Source organism: Mirounga angustirostris, unplaced genomic scaffold (genome assembly GCF_029215605.1).
Source record: "Mirounga angustirostris isolate CCGP_5_RB_7025 unplaced genomic scaffold, mMirAng1.0.hap1 SCAF_13, whole genome shotgun sequence".
In the NCBI taxonomy this organism is placed as follows: domain Eukaryota; kingdom Metazoa; phylum Chordata; class Mammalia; order Carnivora; family Phocidae; genus Mirounga; species Mirounga angustirostris.
In genome coordinates, this window is record NW_026991721.1 from 78750236 (window position 1) to 78773163 (window position 22928).

Genomic DNA, 22928 nt, shown 5'->3' on the forward strand with positions numbered 1-22928 from the left:
TTAATTCAGCCAACATTTATCAATATCATGGCTGTTGCACTTTTGGCAAGCATGGTGTTTGATAAGATTAAGGGATACAGTTGTAAACAAGACAGGCTTGCCTGCTGTTGTGTCCCTTATTATCTCTTGTGGAAAGCAGACTCCAGAGTGATTACAAATGCACTGAGGATTGTAATTCAAGAGTAAAGAGTGCTTTGTGAGAGTATAATTAATAAAACTGACCTTGTCCAGAGAACCAGGAAACACCTTCTGGAGGAAGTATTGATTAAACAGCGAACTAAATGATAAAGAAATAGCTAGAAATGGGGGTTCAGGGGCAGGAAGGGAAAAACCTTTCATATTCCCAAAGAGGGAACACAGTGGGTATGAATAAAGGCCTTAAAGGAGGATAGAGCCTAGCATTTTAGAAGAAAAACATCCAGGATGTTAGGAATATAGAGGACAGCGGAGACAAAGGGCATGTGCCCAGCTTTATTAATGATCTGTGGTATTTTGCTCCTTATTCTGAGGGCACTGACAAGCCAAAGAAAAGTTGTAGCTAGAGGAGTGATACTTGCTTTTTATTTTATTTTGTTTTGTTTTATATTTTTATATTTGCATTTTAGATGTTGCCTGTCATGCTGGGATTGGAGGCGTAGGACTGCTTTGGGAAACCAATTTGGAGGCTCTTGGATAGTAACTTTAGATTCAGAAGGTGATAGTGGCTGTGGAGACAAAGGGATGTATTTCAGAGGTAAAATGGGAGAGGTAGGAAATGGGTTACATACTGGGAGGTAAGGAACAGGACATTTCAGGGTTTACTCTTAGGGTCCTGGGTTGTATAACTGGATGATTTTTGGAGTGACTTACTGAGATAGGCAACATTTATGTTTGGGTGGCAAAAATGGTGAGTTTGCTTTTAGACATAATGAGTTTGAAGTTCCTCCAGGACACCCAAGTGGAGATGTTGAGTTGGCACATGTATATTCAGATCTGAATTAGAAATACACATTTGGGAATTATTGCCTTCTAGTTAGTAATTAAAATCATGGGAGGTAAAATTAGATTTTTTTCTGGGAAAGAATAGAATGAGAAGAGGACCTCTAGGTTCTGTATAATATGAGAATTTAACATTTGATGTTTTGGGAGAGAAAAACAGGACAGATAAGGAGGTTGAGAAGGAAGGGCGGAAGTAGGAAGAAAATAAAAATGTTCAATGTGTTCAGAGCAAGGAAAAGTTTTTTCAAGAATAGTAGTAGCTAGGGGCGCCTGGGTGGCTTAGTTGTTAAGTGTCTGCCTTCGGCTCAGGTCATGATCCCAGGGTCCTGGGATCGAGCCTCGCATTGGGCTCCCTGCTCAGCAGGAAGCCTGCTTCTCCCTCTCCCCCTCCCCCTGCTTGTGTTCCCTCTCTCGCTGTGTCTCTCTCTGTCAAATAATTAAATAAAATTAAAGAATAGTAGTAGCTAATCTTTATTTACAACTATAATTTTAGGGGTTTTCACTGAACTATTACATCTGTGACTTAATTAGGTTCTTCTAAGCAACCCGTGTGGTGAGTATTGGTGTTACACCTGCTTTCACAATGAGGAAAATGATGAAGTGACCTCAACAGATCACAGAGCTAGGAAGTCAGACTATGTTTCTGAAATTAAGGAATTTTACTTTACTTTACTTTAGAGCCCCAATTTACAATGTCTCACTTCAATGATATTTTTTTAAAATTGAAGAGCTTTGTGGGGCACCTGAGTGGCTCAGTTGGTTAAGCGTCCAACTCATGGTTTTGGCTCAGGTCATGATCTCAGGGTCCTGGGATTGAGCCCTGTGTGGGGGCTCTATGCTCAGTGGGGAGTTGGCTTCAGTATTGTCTTTCCCTCTGCCTCTCCTCCTGCTTGCGCACATGCTCAATCTCTCTCTCTCTCAAATAAATAAAAACCTTTAATAAAAAAAATTAAAGAGCTCTGTGAAAAAGTCTTTAGTACAGAATATTCCAAGTGTTATGGTCCATCTAAAATAGTAGATTTTACATGTGTATGGATTATTCCTATTTAAAGTTTTAAGTTAGCTATAGTTAAAATAACATGCATAATTACACCCATTTTATTTTATTTTATTTTTATTTTTTATTTTATTATTATCATTTTATTTTTTAAATATCTCAGTTGCTGGGCATATCAGCTGAGAGCACACACAGTATACTATGCCTTTGCCTAGTCATTGGGGGAGGTATTTTAAACTTGCTGTTATAAATGAGTTCAAATGAAATCTTGAACCTAAATGTTATTGCACTTGGCCTTTTGGTTGCGGTAGTTCTGTGTACTTCATCTGCCTGATGCTCTTAGTACTAAATTGTTTGTAAGCTGCTAAGTAGTCCTTGTTCAATAAAGTGAGTAAAAACCAGGTATTTTCTTCTGAAATACATGTATGGGTCAGTTTTATTTTGGTATTGCAGAAATATCGTGGTAGAAATGAAAATATTTGAAGGTGTTTATTTTTTTCTATTGCTTTATTCCTTGTTTTACCTATGTATTTTCTTGGTAAATAGAATTAATTCTCCAAATGACACTCTGCTGCTTTTTACGGTCTGTAAAGTAGAGGTTTTGAGCAAGGGTGTTCAGGCTAATGAGTTAGCTGGAAAACAAGAGTGTCAGTTACGTGTAGACTCTTCCACTGCAGTCAATGACCTCTTCAGCTTGAGCCAAGTAGAAAATGCTGAGTCTAAGTAGCCCACTCCTCACAACCATGTGATCCTATTTAACTGAAGTGGATAAGGTCTATTGACCACAAACATTTCCTTTGTAGTTTGTTCCATGGACTTTGAGACACCTGATACTTTGCTGTGTGAGTTACAGTTGTGGAGAACAAGCACCATTGAGAACCATTAGCAAAGATGAATGATGGGGGTTGCTGAACTAAAGGATAGAGGAGGTGGTTCCTATTTTTTGAATAGATAAAATTATAAACAGTTGCAAAAGTGTATTTCTGTAGAGGTTCATAGTGTGCTGGTAGATGCAGATTGGAATTGTTTGCAGGCCTGACATATTACATGGGTCAGACTATAGAATTGAATGTTTGGTTTCTTTAATTTGTATCCTGTTACACTGAGGATTTCAATTCTAAAAATGAGGAGAGAGTAGTTATCCAGAATGATTAATGCAAACTAAAATTTTCACAATAGAAATATATCCAGAGCAGCATTATAACAGAGCAAAATGGATTATAACTTGTTTGTACACTTTTTGTATAAATTGACAACTATATTTAATTGCATTAAAAAAAAAAAACCCTCCTCCTTGTCCCCAGGGAGAATCCATTTTAAGTCCTATCTACACCTGTTATTACATAAACTGGCAGACTCTAAAATATAAGTAGTGCTCCGTATCTGAGTTCCTACTCAAAGACAGATACATTAGGAGAAATAGTGTAAACATACATACATACATACCAGTCTGTTACATATTTTAAGTGATGGAACTGACTTTCAGGAGACCAAGGACTCATTTTCCGCATATGAACAGACTGAGCAGCTGGTTATTGGCACAGTGAGGATTAGAACTCAATTCCTCAGATCAATAGTGTTTTGACTCCTCCACTACTGTTCTTTAGAATACTCTTTTGTGAAATACTTTATTTTCCTTACCTTTAGCAAACATGATTCAATGAGAAATGTATCTAAATTATAAAAATTTTTCAAGTATGCCCACTTTATGTTTCAAACTTGCCCACTTTGAATCAAGCCTAGTTAATGTATTTCGTATTTCATTTGATTTTTAATTTTCCTCAGCACACAGTAGACACTTAATACTGACTTACTTCAGTAGAGGTAAGAGACTTGAGAAATACTGCCCATAAAAGACATTTTCATTTCTATGGGAAATGTTTTTCAAGACTGGTTTTCATTTTTAAGTAGACCTTAATAGAAATCATATGAATATTGTTCTGTGGTTTTAATAGAAAAATAAACAATATGATATTAGTCATTTCACAATAGGACTTGATTTTGTTTATGTTGGTTTTTTTTTTTAAAGATTTTATTTATTTGACAGAGAGAGACACAGCCAGAGAGGGAACACAAGCAGGGGGAGTGGGAGAGGGAGGAGCAGGCTTCCCGCTGAGCAGGGAACCCGATGTGGGGCTCGATCCCAGGAGCCTGGGATCATGACCTGAGCCGAAGGCAGACGCTTAACGACTGAGCCACCCAGGCGCCCCTATGTTGGTTTTATGTTGAAGACTGTAATGGAACCCGATGATTCTTGTCCCTTTGTTTTCTCCATAGTAGAGTTTGGTTCTGTCTCTGAGCATGTATTATTTTTAAACATGTCTTGCATATATAATTATTTTAGTATGTACTATCTAAAATTTATGGAGAATTATGATTAATTTGTTACAGTCTTAGATTTCTATCATGCAAAAAATGGCTTCAGTCTAATTTGCTGTCTCAAATATACAAATGACTTAGAGAATCTAGAAGGATTACAGATACTTTAGTTATTCCAAATTAAAAAGTTTTTGCCACTTGACTGAGTTATTAATCTAATTTAATGGGTATACATTGGACTCATGATGGGAACAATCTAAAAAAATTGTGGTTTATAGCGTAGAGTATGGAGTTAGTAGATCACCTTACTTTTCCTCCAGTTGTCAATAAGTTCTACAGAGGATGGTCAGGATTGGTTTTTCATGTCCTGCTGATGCCTGCTGAGCTTAGTCTTTCCTGGACAGATGTTCTCTGGGGCTGAATTTTCAGGGCAAATTATAAACCATTTGATAGTTGTTTTGAAACTACTTATAATTCTCTTTATTGTACTTTCTATCATTAGAACCTATTATATGGAGTTTGAGAATTGTTGATTTTTGTTATTTGGTCTTTTTTTAAACAATAATAATAATAATAAAACAGTAATAACAATAATAATAATACCCTTCATAATAGTTAACCAAGTACTGCTTTACTTGAGACTCATTTAATCCTCTCATCCAGCATATTAGATAGGAAAACTGTTAAACGCATTTTGTAGATGAATAAGCTGAGTTGCAGAGAAGTTAAGCAAATGGGCTGAGGTCATGTAGCTAGTAAGGAGTATATTCATTTTTTAAACAGAAATGAGATAAAACCTATACAGTTGTTTAGTAGGACCACTACATGTTTGATGCTCAAGAAATATTAATTAATTCCTTTATTCTTAAAGAAGGAAAATTGGCTGGTTAGCTCATTTGGAGAGTAGGATAATGTCTTATAATTTACCAGCAAGTTCTACAGAGTCATGCAAACTTGAGATCAAAACCTGACACATAATACTCAGGAACTGTGAACTTGGGTAAATTACATTTTTTTTACCTTTCCCCCTCCAAAAAAATGGAGACAATAATAGGACCATCTTCATAGGATTGATGTGATAGCGTAATTTGACATTTCACATAAATTTCTTCACATAATTTCTTCTACATAGTAAGCACTAAGATGTCAGTTGCTCTTATAGTTAATCCTTAGTATTCATGTTATATATTTTCTGTTAGTAGTAATCAAAGTATTTCAGTAAAAACAAGGTCATTGTTCATGTAGTTTAGTTTGCCTTATTTTGTTTTACAGGCAGACAAAGTAGTGTCGATTCGTTGAATGTTAAATGTGGTTCACAGGGTTACCAAGCTAGAGGGCCTTACCTGGACGTTACTTATAATTTATAACACTCAGTTCTACAAAGTAGGAAGTTAGGAAGTATCATTTTCCACAGGACTAACTTGACACCCAGAAAGATCAAGAAGCATTGCCAACAATCCAGAGGTACGCATGTGCTTTAGCTGGGGACTCAAGTCCAAGCCTCCTGCTCTCTAATTCAGTAATTTGGGCAGCATACTGTACCTGCCTTTATCATGGGAATGTAAATGCATTTTTTGATAGTTTATTGTGTGTTTTATCATCCTTACAACAACTTGTGGGGTGAGAATTAGTTCTAATTGACCCCATTGCCTCCACTAGAAAAACAAACCACATCACATTTCCCGGGGATGGGTGAGTCAGTAGTAGTCTCTCTACTTGGCAGGTGGTGCCATTCAGTGTCTGTACATGTTTCAAAAATTGCTGAGATATCATGTTTTTTACATTTCAGAGCTTGCTGGTCCATTAGGGAAGCTGAGCCTCCCATAGTTAGACTTCTGGATAGGGACATAACCTTAAAGGCATTCTGCTGAACAACTCAGTCAATATATATTTATTACATCATTATGTGTTAAATGTATATGCATGTTTATATACATACATAGATCATTATAACTTTGTTAAGTGGCTGTTATGTGCTCAGACAGGAAGATAAACTCTTGTGCTATAATTTGATTATAATAAATTGAAGGTAAGATTATCACTTTTCTTCCTCCTGATTATCCTTATGTTGATGACTAAAGACTGATACTTAGGAAACATTTTAAGCATCCCCCAAAATTGTATTTTTACAAAAGATCCTTATGCTAGTTTTTTAAAGATTAATTTACTTATTTGAGAGAGAACTCGAGGGAGCGTGAATGGGGGGGGCAGAAGGAGAAGGGAAAGGGAAAGAATATCAAGTGGACTGACTCCCCACAGAGTGTGGAGCCCAATGTGGGGCTTGATCTCAGGACCCTGAGACCATGACTTGAGCTGAAATCCAAACTGAGCCACCCAGGAGTCCCCCCTTTTGCTAAATTGTAGGTCAAATATATAGCTTATTACATTTTAATGCAATTTACAAGTGCCCTACATAAATAGTAATTGATGAAATGCAGTAGAGCCTCCCTCCCTAATCATTGTTAAAATTGACACTGAGAGTTCTAGAGAGCGAACCCTTGTTATTCAATATAACTTACTCATTCTTCGCTGGTCAGCCTTCTTGGGTAAGAATTAAGCCTGTTTCCATATAATGAAGTCTTTTCTGTAGGAAATCCAGTTACTTAAAGTTAATTTGGTAGAAGGAGAAACTCCAAATAACTAATGAAAATTTTCTAGGTCTCTTGATTTCAAGGGGGACAACAATGAGAGTTCAGAAGCTCCGCATGGAGCATCTCCCTGAGGAAATGTCCCCTGTGTACTTTATATCTTCTCTAGAAAACAAGGTGGTTTCCTTGGTTCAACAGTTGGAGTTTTTATCTGTAGATACATTCTTTTCCTCTACCACATCTACTGGCTGCCCCTATTGCAGAATAATTTGCTACATGAGAATTTATGCTTCTATTTATTATACACATTGATATTTTTACTTACACCGTCTTTGTTCGTGATCCCTGCCTTTCCAGTTGTCCTTGAGGTGGTTGGGAAACTATCAGTGATTTTTTTTTTTTTTTCAAATTTAAATGGTTAGAAATTTTCTGAAACACTTAGGAATCTTCATATTGATTTCTTTTTCTTTCTTTTTTTTAAAAAGATTTTATTTATTTATTTGACAGAGAGAGACACAGAGAGAGAGGGAACACAAGCAGGGGGAGTGGGAGAGGGAGAAACAGGCTTCCCGCTGAGCAGGGAGCCCGATGTGGGGCTCAATCCCAGGACCCTGGGATCATGACCTGAGTCGAAGGCAGATGCTTAACCACTGAGCCACCCAGACGCCCCCTTCATATTGATTTCTGTGGGAAACTCAACACAATAAAATTGCAAAACATTTTATTTCACACTTGTATTTTAGAATTCAAAGCAAGTTGCAGATATAAACAGAATTACATTTCAAGCATCAGGAATAGGTGGGTTTGTAGTACATGTCGTTTGATGTTAACTGAGGAGCTCTGATAAAATGACTACCCTCTGTGTGTAATACCCTCCTGTGTTTAATATTATACTGTAATAGTTGCTTGTTTATTGAGAAAACACACAAAAATTCCAGAGCTTATTATCACCCCAATACACACCTTCTTTCCTAGAAGAAAGGAAAGGGAGAAAGATGAAGGATTTTCCAAATAATTTTTATAGAATACTAATTTTTGTGCCTTATAATCTATTCTTTAGGGTTGTTGCAAATGAATTATGTCAGCATTTGAATTTTAATGGTGTTTTATTGGGCTATTTTTATTGCCCTCACCTATATTTTATGTATATCAAATTGGAATTAAAACTTTATATAGTACACATTGAAGTAATTGGAAATGCTCTAAAGACTATAAATCAATGAGTTAATATTTAGGAAGCTTTGATAGATTTAAAAATTATGAAGAACTTCAGACTACTTTCTCTGTATTCAACCTTTTGTTGTATCTGAAATACAGAAAATTTTCATATCTAGTCCAGCAAAAAACAAACAAACAAACATGTACTTAGTACCCATTGTCAAAGTTGCTAGGGTCAGTATCAGGAAGCATCTGCATTTGCTGAACATTACTGTTACATATAGTTATTTTTAATAGGGCATTGTTTCAACTTATCAAACTCTTGTTTCCTGTTAACAGCTTCAGTTTTTAAGTGTTCTTGTTAAAATTTAGCAGTGAAAACTGAACTTGAAGCCCTAAAGGGTGTCTGGTTTCTACCACATTAAAAAAATATTAAAAAAATATCAGTAGTGACCTATAAAATTACCTTTTCATTGTTCATGTCACATTGTTTACTCAAATCAAAATAAAATCTCAGCAGCAATCAAGGTAGAGCACTTTGATTCCATGCTTGCATAGTAGACTATGGATTTGATGGTGAGACTTTTGCTATGTTTCAATTACTTCATTCCAAAGTAATGAGATATTTTGTCATCTATACTTTATCATCTAATAACAGGTTCTCCTCTACTACTTAATCCTCCTTGCCTGTCTCTGAGTCATTAGAAAGTTGATTAGCATGCCATCATGCTTCTGAAGTTATTGATACAAAAACATTCAACTAGACAATGTTGATCTGCTTTGTCAGACATGGTGTGAAGTCTAGGGACACAAAAATAAAATGTGATGCCTGCATTCAGGGAACTAACAGTATAGCAAAAGAAGTCACAGAGAAATAGATAATTATGATGAAATGGAATTAATGGTATATCTGAAATACGCCCATAGTATTTACAAGCACAGTGGAAGGAACAGTTTATTCTTTTAACCAAGCAGAGGTTGGCAAAGACTTCTGTGATGTTCTGGCACCAGCAAGTGCAATGTAATGGCTAGCAGAAACCTTCCAGTTAGTGCAAGTGATAAACAACATCCCAAACAAAAGAGAAGAGTCATAATGGTGTAAAATAATGGTGATGTGGCTTAGAAACTTGATATATTCCGGTGTGATTAGAGCTGTTGCTTTTGGTCTCCCCCCCCGGCCCCCAACATGAACCACATTAAGAAATGCATTTCACATCGTAATTCAATGAATACATGTGCTAACGTACTTCTGTTACTACATGTGATATAATCTGGTATTTTCAATTATATTCTACTCTCATCTATTTCATTCAAACAAGTTCTAGTTATAACTCATGAAACTGGTTGTATAACCCACCAATGTCATAACCCATAATATGAATAAGTATTGGGCCATAGCTTACATGCCAATATAAATGGAAGGTGAAGGCAAATTAGTGAGAAATGAGGCAGGAAATACTCAGCTGAGGCAGAATAATGGAGAGTTTTGTGCTGCTACTAAGGAGCATTGTGTGTTTTGTTTTTTGTTTTGGTTTTTTTTTGGTTAACAAAAATGATAATGATGAACAGGATATAATAGATATTGATCATACATATCAGATGTATTCTAGGCAGCTCACATATATTTATTTCATCTTTACAACAACTCTATGAGGTAGGGGCTATTATTTTCAATCTCTTCTTACCAATGAGTACACTTCAGCCACAGAGAGAATAATGTGATTTGTTAAGGAATAGGCAGCTGGTAAATGACAAAGCACAGGGATTGAACCCAGGCAGTTTATCTCTACCATGCTCCTAACCACGATACTTTACTCATATGGCAGATACGATACTCATGTGCGCAGTCTTGGTCTGTATTTTAAGAAGATAACTTAGGAGCTCTGTGAAAGGCTGGAGTCTGAGAAACTAGCTGTCAGCCCATAATTCATCAATAGTTGCATTAGAATGTTTATGAAATTTTTTTCTACCACCAGTTTTAAATAGTTTGAAAAATTAAGAGAACAATATTTTGTGTTGTGAAAATTATGTGAAGTCAGATTTCAGTGCCCATAAATAAAGCTTTATTAGAAGACAGCGTTGCCCATTTGTTTGTGTTTCTCTATGGTGGCTCTCATCCTACAACAGCAGAATTGAATAGCAATGGTGTCAGAGACCCATGTGGCCCACAAAACATAAAGGGGCCCCTTGCAGAAAGAATTTTCCAATGTCTAGTCTAAGTCCTGAAACAAATTTCATTTTTAACCTCTGCAGTCTTTTAGGTCTTCATGCAAATGTGGTATCAGACTTAATAAAGTGAGTTTGAGGACTTGGCTTCTTAGATTAGAAAACCACAGAATTTATTGTAAGATAAAATTGGGTGTGACTTTGAACAGATTAGTGGCTAAAAGTCATAAACACCAAGATTTTTTTATTTCAAGCATATCTATCTTCCTGGGAATCTTTTATCTTTGATGCCAAATATATATTCTCAGTTTAGAACTATGGTTTTTTGCATATAGCAACCTAGAAAAAGATGAATCCCTTTTACCTCTGAAGTAGAATATTTCTAAATAATTAAGAGATGGCCAAGTAAAAACCACTTTACAATGCTTGCTTTTGTTGAGGTTTCAAATCGCAACTGGAACTGCTAAATATGTGGACAGCCTTCCTCCCAACAGTGTTATTTTTAAGTAAGAATGTGGTAAATCTCATCATACATTTAAATTTCTTTTGTTTGTGTGCTCCATTTTATAACTACATAAAAGCAGCCATTAGTAATGGGCAACATTATTTGGTGTTTTGGGATTGTACGATAAGTGACTCATTTGGTAACCAAAATTATTGAAATTTGTGAATATGTTCATAAAGACTGGGCACTAGATAGCAAGAATGTTTGCAACCAGACACATACATTGAGAGAAATAAGGTAAGGCCTACCATTTTTCTGTACACTAATAAACAGCTTTCACTGACTTTATCAATAGGTTTTGCTTAATACAGACAGCTTCTTATGCTCCTGCTTTTAGAGTAGATTTTGTGTCATTCTCTTCTGTATCCAGTCAGTAATAATATGAAGCCAAACTGAATGCTCTCCAGAGACCATGCAGCCCACGCTTGCCTTGAGAGCCTGGTGATTTACTGACTCTAAGTTGGAGAGATGACCTCTACAATTACTGTAGAAACCCAGGGAGAAGTGAAGTGAGCTCACTGTAGAAAGATTTCAAGCATTGAAAAAACTTGCCTTATTTGGTAAATGTGGTTAACTGGTCCCAGCTGGTAATGCTGGTGAGCTCATTGTGAGATGTATTGTCCCTTTAAGCCAAATTCTTGAATTTTTTTATCTGTTAGAATTAAAGTGCCAAGTGGTATTTGTTTAGTTTTTATTGATGTGCCATGGACTAAAATCTGAAAGGACAGTATTCCCTTTTGAAAATTAAGCTCAAATGCATTGATACTTTGAAAATTTTCTATATGTATTTTCTGATCTATTATGTTGTCTACTTAGCCTTTGGGAAGTTTTGGTTTTAATTTATTCCTCAAAGACCAAGACTCCTTTGGGAAATAAATTCATATGTACTGTGGGGCTTAACTATAATACTCACATTAGAATTTTAGGATGGAATCTCTTAATTATGTTTTCTTTAATTACCAAATAGCACTTGATGTTTAGAAAAGAAAGATTGTAGCTTCTCATGGATTCTTCTTAAAATTCCTACTTCAGGTTTGGTTGTATTCTGAGTTTGGCTTTTCAGTGAGTATTTTGGTTTGGAGGAAAAAGCACAGATTTTGAGTCAAACAGACCTTGGTTTTGACTCCTGGCTGTGTCATGTGTGAACTTGATGACTTCAGGACAGTTACTTAACTTTCATGCCAGTGAAAGGTGATACCTATTCTTCCTAGGATTTGTGAGAGTTAATGTATATGTGGAGGTGCCTTGTACAAAAATAATACTTAAAAAATGTCAATTCCCCATTCATTCTATTTCAGCAGTGGACTAATTGCAGCTTTTCCTTAGCCTCACTTTTAAACTCTCTTTTGGATAATATTTATAGAACCTGGCTGATTCTCTCTGCCCTATCATTAATTTTCCGTGTGGTAGTAAGAGAGACTGTGTTCTCCATATCTTTATCATTCAAAATGTAGTTTATCAGCACCAACTGGGAGTTTACTAGCAATACAGAATCTTCGGTCCCACTCCAGACTTACTGAATTAGTATCTTCATTTTAACAAGATCTCTAGTTGATTCAAATGCACAGTGAAGTTTGAAAAGTACTGCTATGTATCACTTCATTGGGCTCCTCAGCTCTAATTAGTGTGACCCTTTCTGTGTTGGAGATTATCCCTGAGTTTGAAATAGTTGAATGACCTCAGAGAGGTGTGACCCAGGAGAGGAATGTGAAAGAAATATTTCTTTCCCCTTCTGTGCTCACCTGTCAATTCTGTGCATATATGAACTTCTCTCACTGTACCAGCATCTTCTCTGACTAGATTGTAATAGTAAACTCCTTCAGAGAAAGATATTCTTTTCTTTTTTTATTTTGGGTAAAGATAGTGCTCATGAGTGTTGCTGTGTGTTTCTTGGGGCACAAGATCACAGACTGGTATCAGTATTCCTTTTTGGCTGATTCCCATCTTCCACCTTTAGTTTCCTATCTACTTTGCCACTTATATTTCTATCAGGCTTTGAGCTGATGAATTCTGTTTGGTTTTAATTCCTTTCCTCCTGCTAGATATACTATAGTAGCCTTCTGTTGATAATGACTTCTTCCTCCTCTCTTTTAGCTTCTTTATGCATCCCTCAGATCTCCTTCATCTTTTACAGTTTCCTTTCTGTCCTCATTTTGGTTTTTGGTAAAAAGTCTTTGGCAGAGGGATTAAAATCTACAACAAAATTTTTTGGGCTCAAATTACAAGATCTCTTAGCCTGGGACCTGTGGGTTTTAGCAGTCACTGAACCTTTGTTCTGCTCAGCACACAGCCTTTGAGTTTGGCTCTAATTTATCTTTCTACATGTCTATGTTCATCTCTCAACTGAGCTCTTAGAAGACAAGATTCTGTATTCATTTTGATACCTTCTACTGCCTGACACAGAGTAACACAGTATAAATATTGGTATTGATATATCATGTCTCTTTGCGCATTAATAGCAAAATTCCAAAGACTGAAGGGGCTGGATGCTGATTTGGGAAGCTGCATAAAGAAGAATATTAATAAAAACACTTAGACCAGAAAAAGGGACAGGTTTAATCATTGGGGTCTAGAAGAAGGACAGTAGGAATCTTTGTGCGGTGCTTGAATAACCCCAGAGGTGAGTTTGGTTCTCAGGCTGCCATATATTTTTTAGAAATAATATCTATGATAGTTTATCATGTCTGGACAATTTTGAACATTTTGATGCTAGTAAAAACCCTTAGGACAACAATCTGTGCAGTTAGTTTTTCATCCTCAAAGTTCATCTTATGAGCAGTGCTAACCTTAAGCATAATTAGAATGAGAACTCAGTAGATATTTCTCCCACTTTGATTTCATTCACTTGTAAAACATGGTCATGCCATGCATGTGGTCTTCCCCATATATCCTCATTATAGGATATAATGTACAGTTGTTTAGTGTCTTGATCATAACATAAAACCTACCAACCTGGGATTGGTATCATTTGGTTTTTTTTAGTTACTGTAAATTGTTCAAGTTATCATTTCAGCAAAATTTATAACAGTAGTAATTAAAACTTAAAACTTATTTTTTAAAAAAAAGGGGCACCTGGGTGGCATAGTCGTTAAGCATCTGCCTTCTGCTCAGGTCATGATCCCGGGGTCCTGGGATCAAGCCCCGCATTGGGCTCCCTGCTCAGCGGCGGAAGGCCTGCTTCTCCCTCTCCCACTCCCCCTGCTTGTGTTCCCTCTCTTGCTGTGTCTCTCTCTGTCAAATAAATAAGTAAAATTCTTAAAAAAAAAAAAAAATTCTTTTAAAGGCAGTAAGGTTTCTGTTGTTGATGGTGGTGGTTTAACATAAGCCACATCAGTCCTTTTGCTCTGTTGTCCTCAAAAATCCAGTCCAAGGCTTTGGGTAGCACTCTTTCTTTGACTCTGTTGTATTTGTTTTCAGGTTCAGCTTCATTTAGAAGCTAGGAATTTATTTTTGTAGATGATCTTATAAGCCTAATAAACTCAAAAGATGTTGAAAGGAATCATTTGCTACTAGTTAGCAGATTGGTCCAAATATGTTACCTAGAAGCCAAAATGGAAACATTTGTTGATGAAGTCACAAAAACAAAGTGTCATTGGTGAAACAAAAAAGCTATAGCACTTTACCTGCTATTTAATTCAGGTTCTGTCTCCCTACCTCTCTTAATTTATTTTCTGTTAAGACTTTACTATAGGTAAATTTATCATTCATATTTCAGGATATTTCTAAATCCTTCCTGGGCATTCTCCTCTGGAGAACTAATAACCAGACAAAGGAATTTCTGGATTCAGGAGAGATGTGGAGTTTTTGTAGGGTACAAAGTGAGCTGAATTCTACTGGAAGCCCACACCCCAGTAAGAATGCTAAAAGCAGTGAATCTTGGAAATGCCAAAGTGGGTAGAGAGCCTGGGTGGCTGTACAGAAGTGAAAAATTGGAAATTTTTGGATTGCATATCATTTGGACTCTGCAAGTGTCCTTGTAGATTCAAATCCAACCAGTTCTTCCTGTCTGGTCCTTCCTGACCATGAGCCTGAGATATGGGTGCACAAGTGGCTTGTCTCAGAAAATATTCCCTTCCTCACTGGGTATGTGGTAGATACCCAGTTGCCAGATTAGATCAGGCAGCACCCAAAGATGACCTCATCTACATATGAGGCAGAATTTATTAAATAATGGATTTGGGATGTGGATTCTGATAGACTCCAAAGACTCCCTCCTCTTCTGCTATGCCCTGTGGTACTAGCTTGAGAAAAATAAACAACCATTTTCCCTTCATGCCTGATAGGGCATAAATCAAGGTAAACAGTCTAAAGATCGGGTCCTCTGATTTCATCAACTCAGTTGCAGCCAGAGATTTTTGGGAACCAAGTGTATTGGTAATGTTACATTGAATTGATTTCCTATAGAGTCTTACAGGCTGATTCTTCTGAGGCATGGAGGCAAATGAGAACAGATAGCACTCTACTGACATGTATTTTTTTTTTTACACACCACCAAGCAGTTGATTCTTATATTACCTGGAGAATAGTGTGCGACCCCACAGATTAAGCATTCAGTCCTACACACCCATCCCCCCAATCCCCACCTTCAGATGCCAGTCACAAGTCTAGTGCCACCTATACTTAGGACCTACTGGCTATAGATTGGAGCTTCTCGTAACTCCTGCCTTGGATTTGATTAATTTACTAGAGCAGCTCACAGAACTCAGAAAAACATTTTACTTATTAGACCACCAGTTTATTGTAAAAGGATTTAACTCAGGAACAGCCAAATGGAAGAGATGTATAGGGCAAGGGATATGGGAAGGGGTGTGAATCTTCCATATTCTCCCAGGACCTCCATGTGTTCACCATTGGAGAAGCTTTCCAAACCTCATCTTTGTGTGGTATTTATGGAGGTTTCATTACATAGGCACAATTGATTAAATCATTGGCCATTGGTGATTTAATTTAGTTTCCAGGCCCTCTCCCCTCCCTGTAGGTTATGGTGGGGACAAGAGGGTAGGACTGAAAATTTCAATCCTATAATCACATGGGTGGTTTCACTGGCAACCAGCCTTCCTCCTTGGGGGCTTTACAAAAGTTGCCTTATTAACATAAACTCAGGTATGATTGAAGTGGTCTTATTATGAATATCAAGACATATTTAGCATTCTTAGGAAATTTCAAGGTAGTTTTAGGAGCTCTGTGCCCAGAAATGGGGTGTGGAGACCAAATATGGATTTATTATTATAAGACGGTATCGCAATTCTCAACCACACAAAAGAAAGCATTTACCCAAAACATGGCTTAATGCTTAATTGTAATTCCAAGAAAATGTTTCATAGAGCATTTATTCACAGATGAATCAGAAACAAAAGTCTGTGTAGCCCATAGCAAGTTTCTTTTATTTTCCTGTCCTTTTTTCTCCTTCCCCTCATCTCTCTGTTGCTCCTATTTGTATATAGTCTTCAGATCATTAGGTCTAAAAACATTTATTAACCTTCTACATGGCAGATAGACATTTTTCTTATTCCTAGAGGTACAAAGATGGGTAAGCCATAGGACAAAACTCAAAGTCAGCAACTATTGATGGGTAAAATAGAGACTGTTTGTTTATGTATATGGCATGATATAAATGCTGAGTTAGAGGTATATGTAGATACAAAGTTCTTTGAGGACACAAAAGGGCACTTGATCTAATGTGGAAGTCCAGTCTCTGAAAAGGTGATGGTGGAAGTGTCTTGATGGATGAGTGAGAGTTAGCCAGAGGAAGAAGGATTTTTCTGGCAGAACAAAGAGCAGAGGCAAAGCAAGCAAAAGATTATAATGGTATGTGGGAAGAACTTCAGGAATGTTGGTATTACTAGAGCATAAGATAGGGAGTTGGAAGTGTGGGGGTTAAGACCAAAGGCAGATGGAAGTGCTGCATTCTGAAAGGCCTTCTTTGCTTTGCTAAGAGGTTTAGACTTTGTTCTTTGGGTTTGGGGAACCATTTTCCTAGGGGCACATGATAGAAAGAACTGTGTTTTAGATTAATTATTCTAACTAAAATATGGATAACAGAAGAAGGACCAACACCTGCAAGGAAGACCAGGTAAGTATTAATTAGTTTAGCTGGGAGACATCAAAGTCCAAAATGATTGCATTAATTTTGAAATATATTTTAAAACTTTCTTCTACTTCTGTATTTTGGATGAAAAAATGATAGGTAGGACCTGTGGATGTAGATTTTTTTTTTTTTAAGATTTTATTTATTTATTCATTGGAGAGAGAGGCAGAGGGAGAAGCAGGCTCCCTGTTCGAGCCTGATGCGGGACTCAATCCCAGGACCCTGGGATCATGACCTGAGCTGAAGGCAGCCGCTTAACTGACTGAGACACCCAGGCGCCCTAGATGTAGATGTTTAAGGAAAAGGAGGAGTCAGAAACATTGGCAGGTTTCTTGATCTCAGTTCATGGAATAACCATAAAAATGTCCTGATTTTTTCTAGCTAGAAACCTTTGTCGTTTTTTATGCCTGCCACCACCCCTCATGTCCATACAGCCACCAAGTCATGAAAGATTTATTAAATTGGTATGTTTGTACTTATTCCTACTGTCTTATTTCAGGCCCCAATTATCTCTTACTTGTCTTCCCCTCTCAAATGCTTCCTTTATTGTGCTACCAGAGGAATCTCCCTTAAAATAAGTCTGATCTTTCTCTGTCTCAACCTCCCTCCCAGTAAAAAATCTCTGAATAATGTAAATATAAAGTGTCTAGAGTCTAAAACTTCTTAGGATGTACAGAAGTGTTTGGCAGCCATTAATTTATCTCCCAACTTGCTTTTTGGGTTTTAGCCCATGTCTTGATTTACATTGATCGTGAGCTGGTCACCACTGCCTGACTGATATATTTGATTATTTTTGTTTTGCTTGTCTCTTCCCTACACTAGACTATGAGGGCCTCCAGAATAGGCAGTATATATCTTATTCATGTATGGGCCTTGGTGTCCTGAGTACTTAGTATCATTGAATAAATCAGGGTTTTGGGGAGAAGGGTAACCTTTCTCAGATGATCCCCAGAGGAAAGCACTAAAAAGAAAAATACATAGTAAAATGTCCTGAACCAAAAGTCCTATGTAATATGGACAGAGACACTGGATGAGTTGCAACAATCTAAGTACCTTGAAAGATAAGGCTTTCACTTTATGTATTTTGGAACTAGCACTGTTGGGGCAGGCTAGCTATGCCCTGGGAGTAGAATGTTCTGAAAACAGATGCTTTGACTGGTAGCTCCTTATCTGTATCACATTTTAACCAATAACAGTCTGCTTCTTGAATATTTTATTTGCTAATTAATCAGTTATACTGATTCAAGTTAAAAAAAGTGGTGCTGTAGGCTTAACTCTAATTCACACTGCAAAATCTGGTGTTTAGGCCTATATATCTAGAAAGCATAATAAAAAGAAGCCATCTTTGTAAATATGAATGGAACTATTTGTGATATCTGTCTGGAATCAAATGAGGAATGTGACATTCATGAAGAAGACCTTATAGCAGCTTCTAGAAAAGTGTTAATATATCAGGTTTCAGTCAGTCATCATAATTCTTAAGTACTGTCAATTAGCTATTGATTTCTGTCTGCCCTTAGAAGCACATTTTATTTCTGGGTTTCCAGATATAGTCTCTGACTGAGCTCTCAGGAAGAAGTTCTCTGGTTTACTTGGTCACATTTGTTGTTATTACCTCATGTCTACCAGCATAGTCAGGTATACTAAGTAGTTTAAAAATTGTTCTTATGACTAGCCTAAACATCTCTGACTCAGTCCATTTCCTTTTATTTCCTCAACTGGAGATGGAGAAAAGGTGGTCACCATGTGACACACTTGTATTGTATTTATTTATTTATTTTTAAAAAGATTTTATTTATTTATTTGACAGAGAGAGACACAGCGAGAGAGGGAACACAAGCAGGGGGAGCAGGAGAGGGAGAAGCAGGCTTCCCGTGGAGCAAGGAGCCCGATGCGAGGTTTGATCCCAGGACCCTGGGATCATGACCTGAGCCGAAGGCAGACGCTTAACGACTGAGCCACCCAGGCGCCCCTTAAGCCTTAGTTTCTTTCTTTCTTTTTTTTTTTTTTTAAAGATTTTATTTATTTGACAGAGAGAGACACAGCGAGAGAGGGAACACAAGCAGGGGGAGCGGGAGAGGGAGAAGCAGGCTTCCCACAGAACAGGGAGCCTGATGCGCGGGGCTCGATCCCAGGATCCTGGGACTATGACCTGAGCCGAAGGCAGATGCTTAACAACTGAGCCACCCAGGCGCCCTACACTTGTATTTTAAAAGCAACTAAAAGAACTTGTAACTTATTTCCTTCACCTTAGATTTCCCTCCTGGTGCTCATCATATGTTTACCACAATGCTGGGAACATTTGAATAGTATGATTTCCAAGGAGAGTTGAGAGATCATTTTATGATAAATGACAGAATCCTTATTCAACCAACATGGCTCTTTAGAGAAACATTTAAGGGTGTGTGTGTGTGTGTGTGTGTGTGTGTGCTTAAGGGATTAAATTAGGGCTTTTTGAGTCTTTGGGTTTTAAATTTCATCTTTATATTATTATAAATTAATTTTATTCAGATGTTCCTAGTCTGTGATTGAAGTTAGGCTACATGATATGGAGAGAGAATATTTGAACTATAGGAAAGAACAAAAAACTTCTATTCTTAGCCTTTGCATTAAAATGAACTTTCTATTTAACTTTAGAGTATTGTTAATGATATATAAAATAGATTAAGTTGGGCTAAAACTTTCCTTTTCATTTACTTGAAATAGACCACAATGAATGACCAACAGGCCATACATAGATAAGGTGAGAAAAAACTCAGTATCACAAATAGTTGACAGATAGTACAAATGGTTACTCTATTCAATTTAACTGAAAAGAAAACTAATATATCCATTAATATAAAATTTATCTTCCATTGAGAGATCAGTGTCTTTGGAGATATCTTTAAATCTATGAAAATCACAATACCTAAATATTTATTTATATTGTTTGGTTTCTTTTAATAGTTGGAAGAAAGAATAATACAGATTATTGGTAATAATTAATTTTACATTTCTTGTGACTACAGAACTAAGTTTTTAAGAATTATTTTGCTGGAGTGCCTGGGTGGCTTAGTGGGCTAAGCGTCTGACTCTTGATTTCAGCTCAGGTCATGATCTCAGGGTGGTGAGATCGAGCCCTACTGCACTGGATATATAGCCTACTTAAGAGTCTAATTCTCCCTCTGCGCCCCCACCCCCAGATAATTACTTTTGCTAATTCTACTTGGTAAATTTCCTAGTAAAGAATAACCGTATTTCTTAAATCAAGCACTATGCACAGTTGATGGAAAAATTTATTTTAGCCTTCCTTATTGTTCATTTTCACAACCTGATTGTTTTGAATCTTAAAACTGGATTAAGATCGTCATTAAAAGCACTTGTTAACTATTTCTTGGGAAATAACGAATCACGTCATGACGAGTAGTTAAGCACACATTTTATTAACCAAAGTCTGTTTTTTTATGTTTTTTTAATAATATAAGAAAGAATCATTGTTTAAATGTGACAGTTTTGAATTTTAGAATGGTTGTATTTCAGTGAAAATAAAGATTTTTCAGTCATCCACATTTCTTTTATATTCTGAAGAAATGTCTAAATGTATTCTGCCAAATAGTCCTTTAGTATATTTCAGTTTAAGAGAGTTAGGTGTGACCAGCCCTTGCTTATTTGGCCTAATCATTAACATAGACTAGACTTCAGTGAGCTGAAGGGATGGTAATGTTGGTAACTTCACAGGAGACAAGATAGTGACTCTAGACTACACGGACTGCATTTCCCAAGTGTTCCTATTATTTTTTCTATAACAAAGGGACTTCTTGATTATAAAGCAGCAGTGATATGTAGCTAATTAAACTTCAGGCACAAATAGCACTGAGTGTTGAAATTGTACAGTAGAGTAAAATTTTTTAAAAATGTATTTTTTGTGAATGAAAATTATGCTTTGTTCTTAAGTTTGTGGCTTAAACCATGAGACTTGAAAGTCGCCAAGTGGTGGCACTACTACCCAGCTTCCACATTTAACTATCATGACAGGGCGCCTGGGTGGCTCAGTCGGTTAAGTGACTGCCTTCGGCTCAGGTCATGATCCTGGAGTCCCTGGATTGAGTCCCGCATCGGGCTCCCTGCTCGGCGGGGAGCCTGCTTCTCCCTCTGACCCTCCCCCCTCTCATGTGCTCTCTCTCTCTCATTCTCTCTCTCTCAAATAAATAAATAAAATCTTAAAAAAACAAAACAAAACTATCATGACAGTTTTCAGAAGCATTAACCTTCAGGGAATTCTCTCTTTCCTTTAAGCTTTTCATGATTCTCATTAGTTCATGTGAAATTTTGAAAAACTTAGTAAGACAAACAAGCAGCTCAGATTGTACTGACTGAAAGTGCCAGAGTAGATACTTCTTACAATCTCCACCTTCCTAACTGTTCATATTTATCTTATTGCAGCAGTGACCAACCCTCTAAGGTATTTCTCGGGGTGGCTATGTAGAGAAAAGCTTATGTGAGCAACTCCAGAGAAACAGTCATGTTTGTGCTTTAAGTCATCAACTACTTCTTTATGCTGTACTTGCTTCCAGAATGTTTAACCTGAAGTTGTGGAATCCAAATCTTTTATATATGGCAGAGAAGGTGACTAAGATCCCAGAGTGGTTAAGTGTCCAGGGTAGTACAACTAGTAATAAAACCCAGAGGATAGCTATGACTGACAGTGTTTACAGAATTGGCTGATTATAAGTCATTCATTCGGCAGTTACACAATGGACCTCTTTTTTTTTTTTTTAATTTTTTTTTTTAAAGATTTTATTTATTTATTTGAGACAGAGAGAATGAGAGAGAGCGAGCACATGAGAGGGGGGAGGGTCAGAGAGAGAAGCAGACTCCCTGCCGAGCAGGGAGCCCGATGCGGGACTCGATCCAGGGACTCCAGGATCATGACCTGAGCTGAAGGCAGTCGCTTAACCAACTGAGCCACCCAGGCGCCCCTACAATGGACCTCTTTTATGTGGGAGGTACCACCTTAGTTTATAGTCTAGTCCAGGATTCTTCAGCCTCAACACTGTTAATATGTTGGGTTGAATCAATCAAAACCAATGTCTGTCTGTCTCTGTCTCTATCTCTTTGTTTCTCTCTCATCTTTATAGTGGGGAGCCCTTCAGTCTGCAAATTAGAGCTTATACAGAAATACCTGCAATAGTAAGTTTTCTCCTGGAACTATCCTTTTAAAAGCACAACTCTTGGGGCACCTGGGTGGCTTAGTCAGTTAAGCGTCTGCCTTTGGCTCAGGTCATGATCCCAGGGTCCTGGGATCCCCTGAACATGGAGCCTGTTCTCCCTCTCCCTCTGCCCTTCTCCCCCACTTGTGCTCTCTCTCTCAGAAAAATAAATAAAATCTTTAAAAAAAAATAAAAGCACAACTCTTTTAGCAGAGGTTATCCCAAGGTTAAAAGTCAAGGAAGAAGAGCAGAGGAAGTGAGCATTTTACAGTGCAAGTTTGACCATGTTCTTTCCCTTGGGGGAGGAAAGGTTGAAGGAGGAGGAGCACTGGGTAATATTCATTGACAAAAACAGTCATGTGGACACATCTCATTGCAAGGAGATTAGGAAATATACTCTTCACTCTTGGCAGCTGTGTACCCTGCTACAATTTAGGGGTTCTATTACAGTGGAAAAAGAATGGAGATTTGTCAAAAGGGGCTTCTGATGAAAGCAGTAGAAATTAAGAATTCCACGAACTGATAACTCAGGGGAGGGCAGTTCCTAGCTTTGGTTCATATAGCTGTTTCTGTGACAGTAACCTAGGCACTTAAATGGTTTGGGCGGGGGAAGTAGGGGTCATTTTCCTTTAAATGTTAAAATTAAGCAATTGTGCTGTAATGCTGATTTTGAGAAAGCTCTATGATAGGTAAATATACAAAAGTGACTCGAGAGCATGGTTGTGAATGAGTCTGCAAATGCCTTAAAAATGTTGTGTTTTCATTATCAAAAAGTCATGAAGATAGTATACTCAGTAAAGGGATTATCTTTTATCTACATCTCAAGAGTGTGTTTATTGGTATTAGGCACAGTTTAAGCCCTTCCCAGGCCCTTAGAGCTTGCTCAGTTGGTAACCCTGGTCTAGGATTGTCACCTCTGTCCCTCACACCTGGCCAGGGC

The 22928-nt window shown here is 37.3% G+C and overlaps 1 protein-coding gene across 7 annotated transcripts in view; it reads left to right on the forward strand.

Annotated features, from left to right (window-relative positions):
• The window catches only part of ARHGAP42 (Rho GTPase activating protein 42), a 319552-nt gene that overhangs the window by 152050 nt on the left and 144574 nt on the right, over positions 1-22928 (forward strand). Inside the window, exon 1 of one of the 7 annotated variants that reach the window (XM_064577203.1) lies at positions 16538-16784. The exons of the other annotated variants lie outside the window; for them this stretch is intronic. Within the exon in view, the coding sequence (XP_064433273.1) occupies positions 16743-16784 (42 nt within the window). The 5' untranslated portion in view covers positions 16538-16742. Of the gene's footprint in view, positions 1-16537; positions 16785-22928 lie in introns of those variants that run through there. 7 annotated transcript variants of the gene reach the window in all.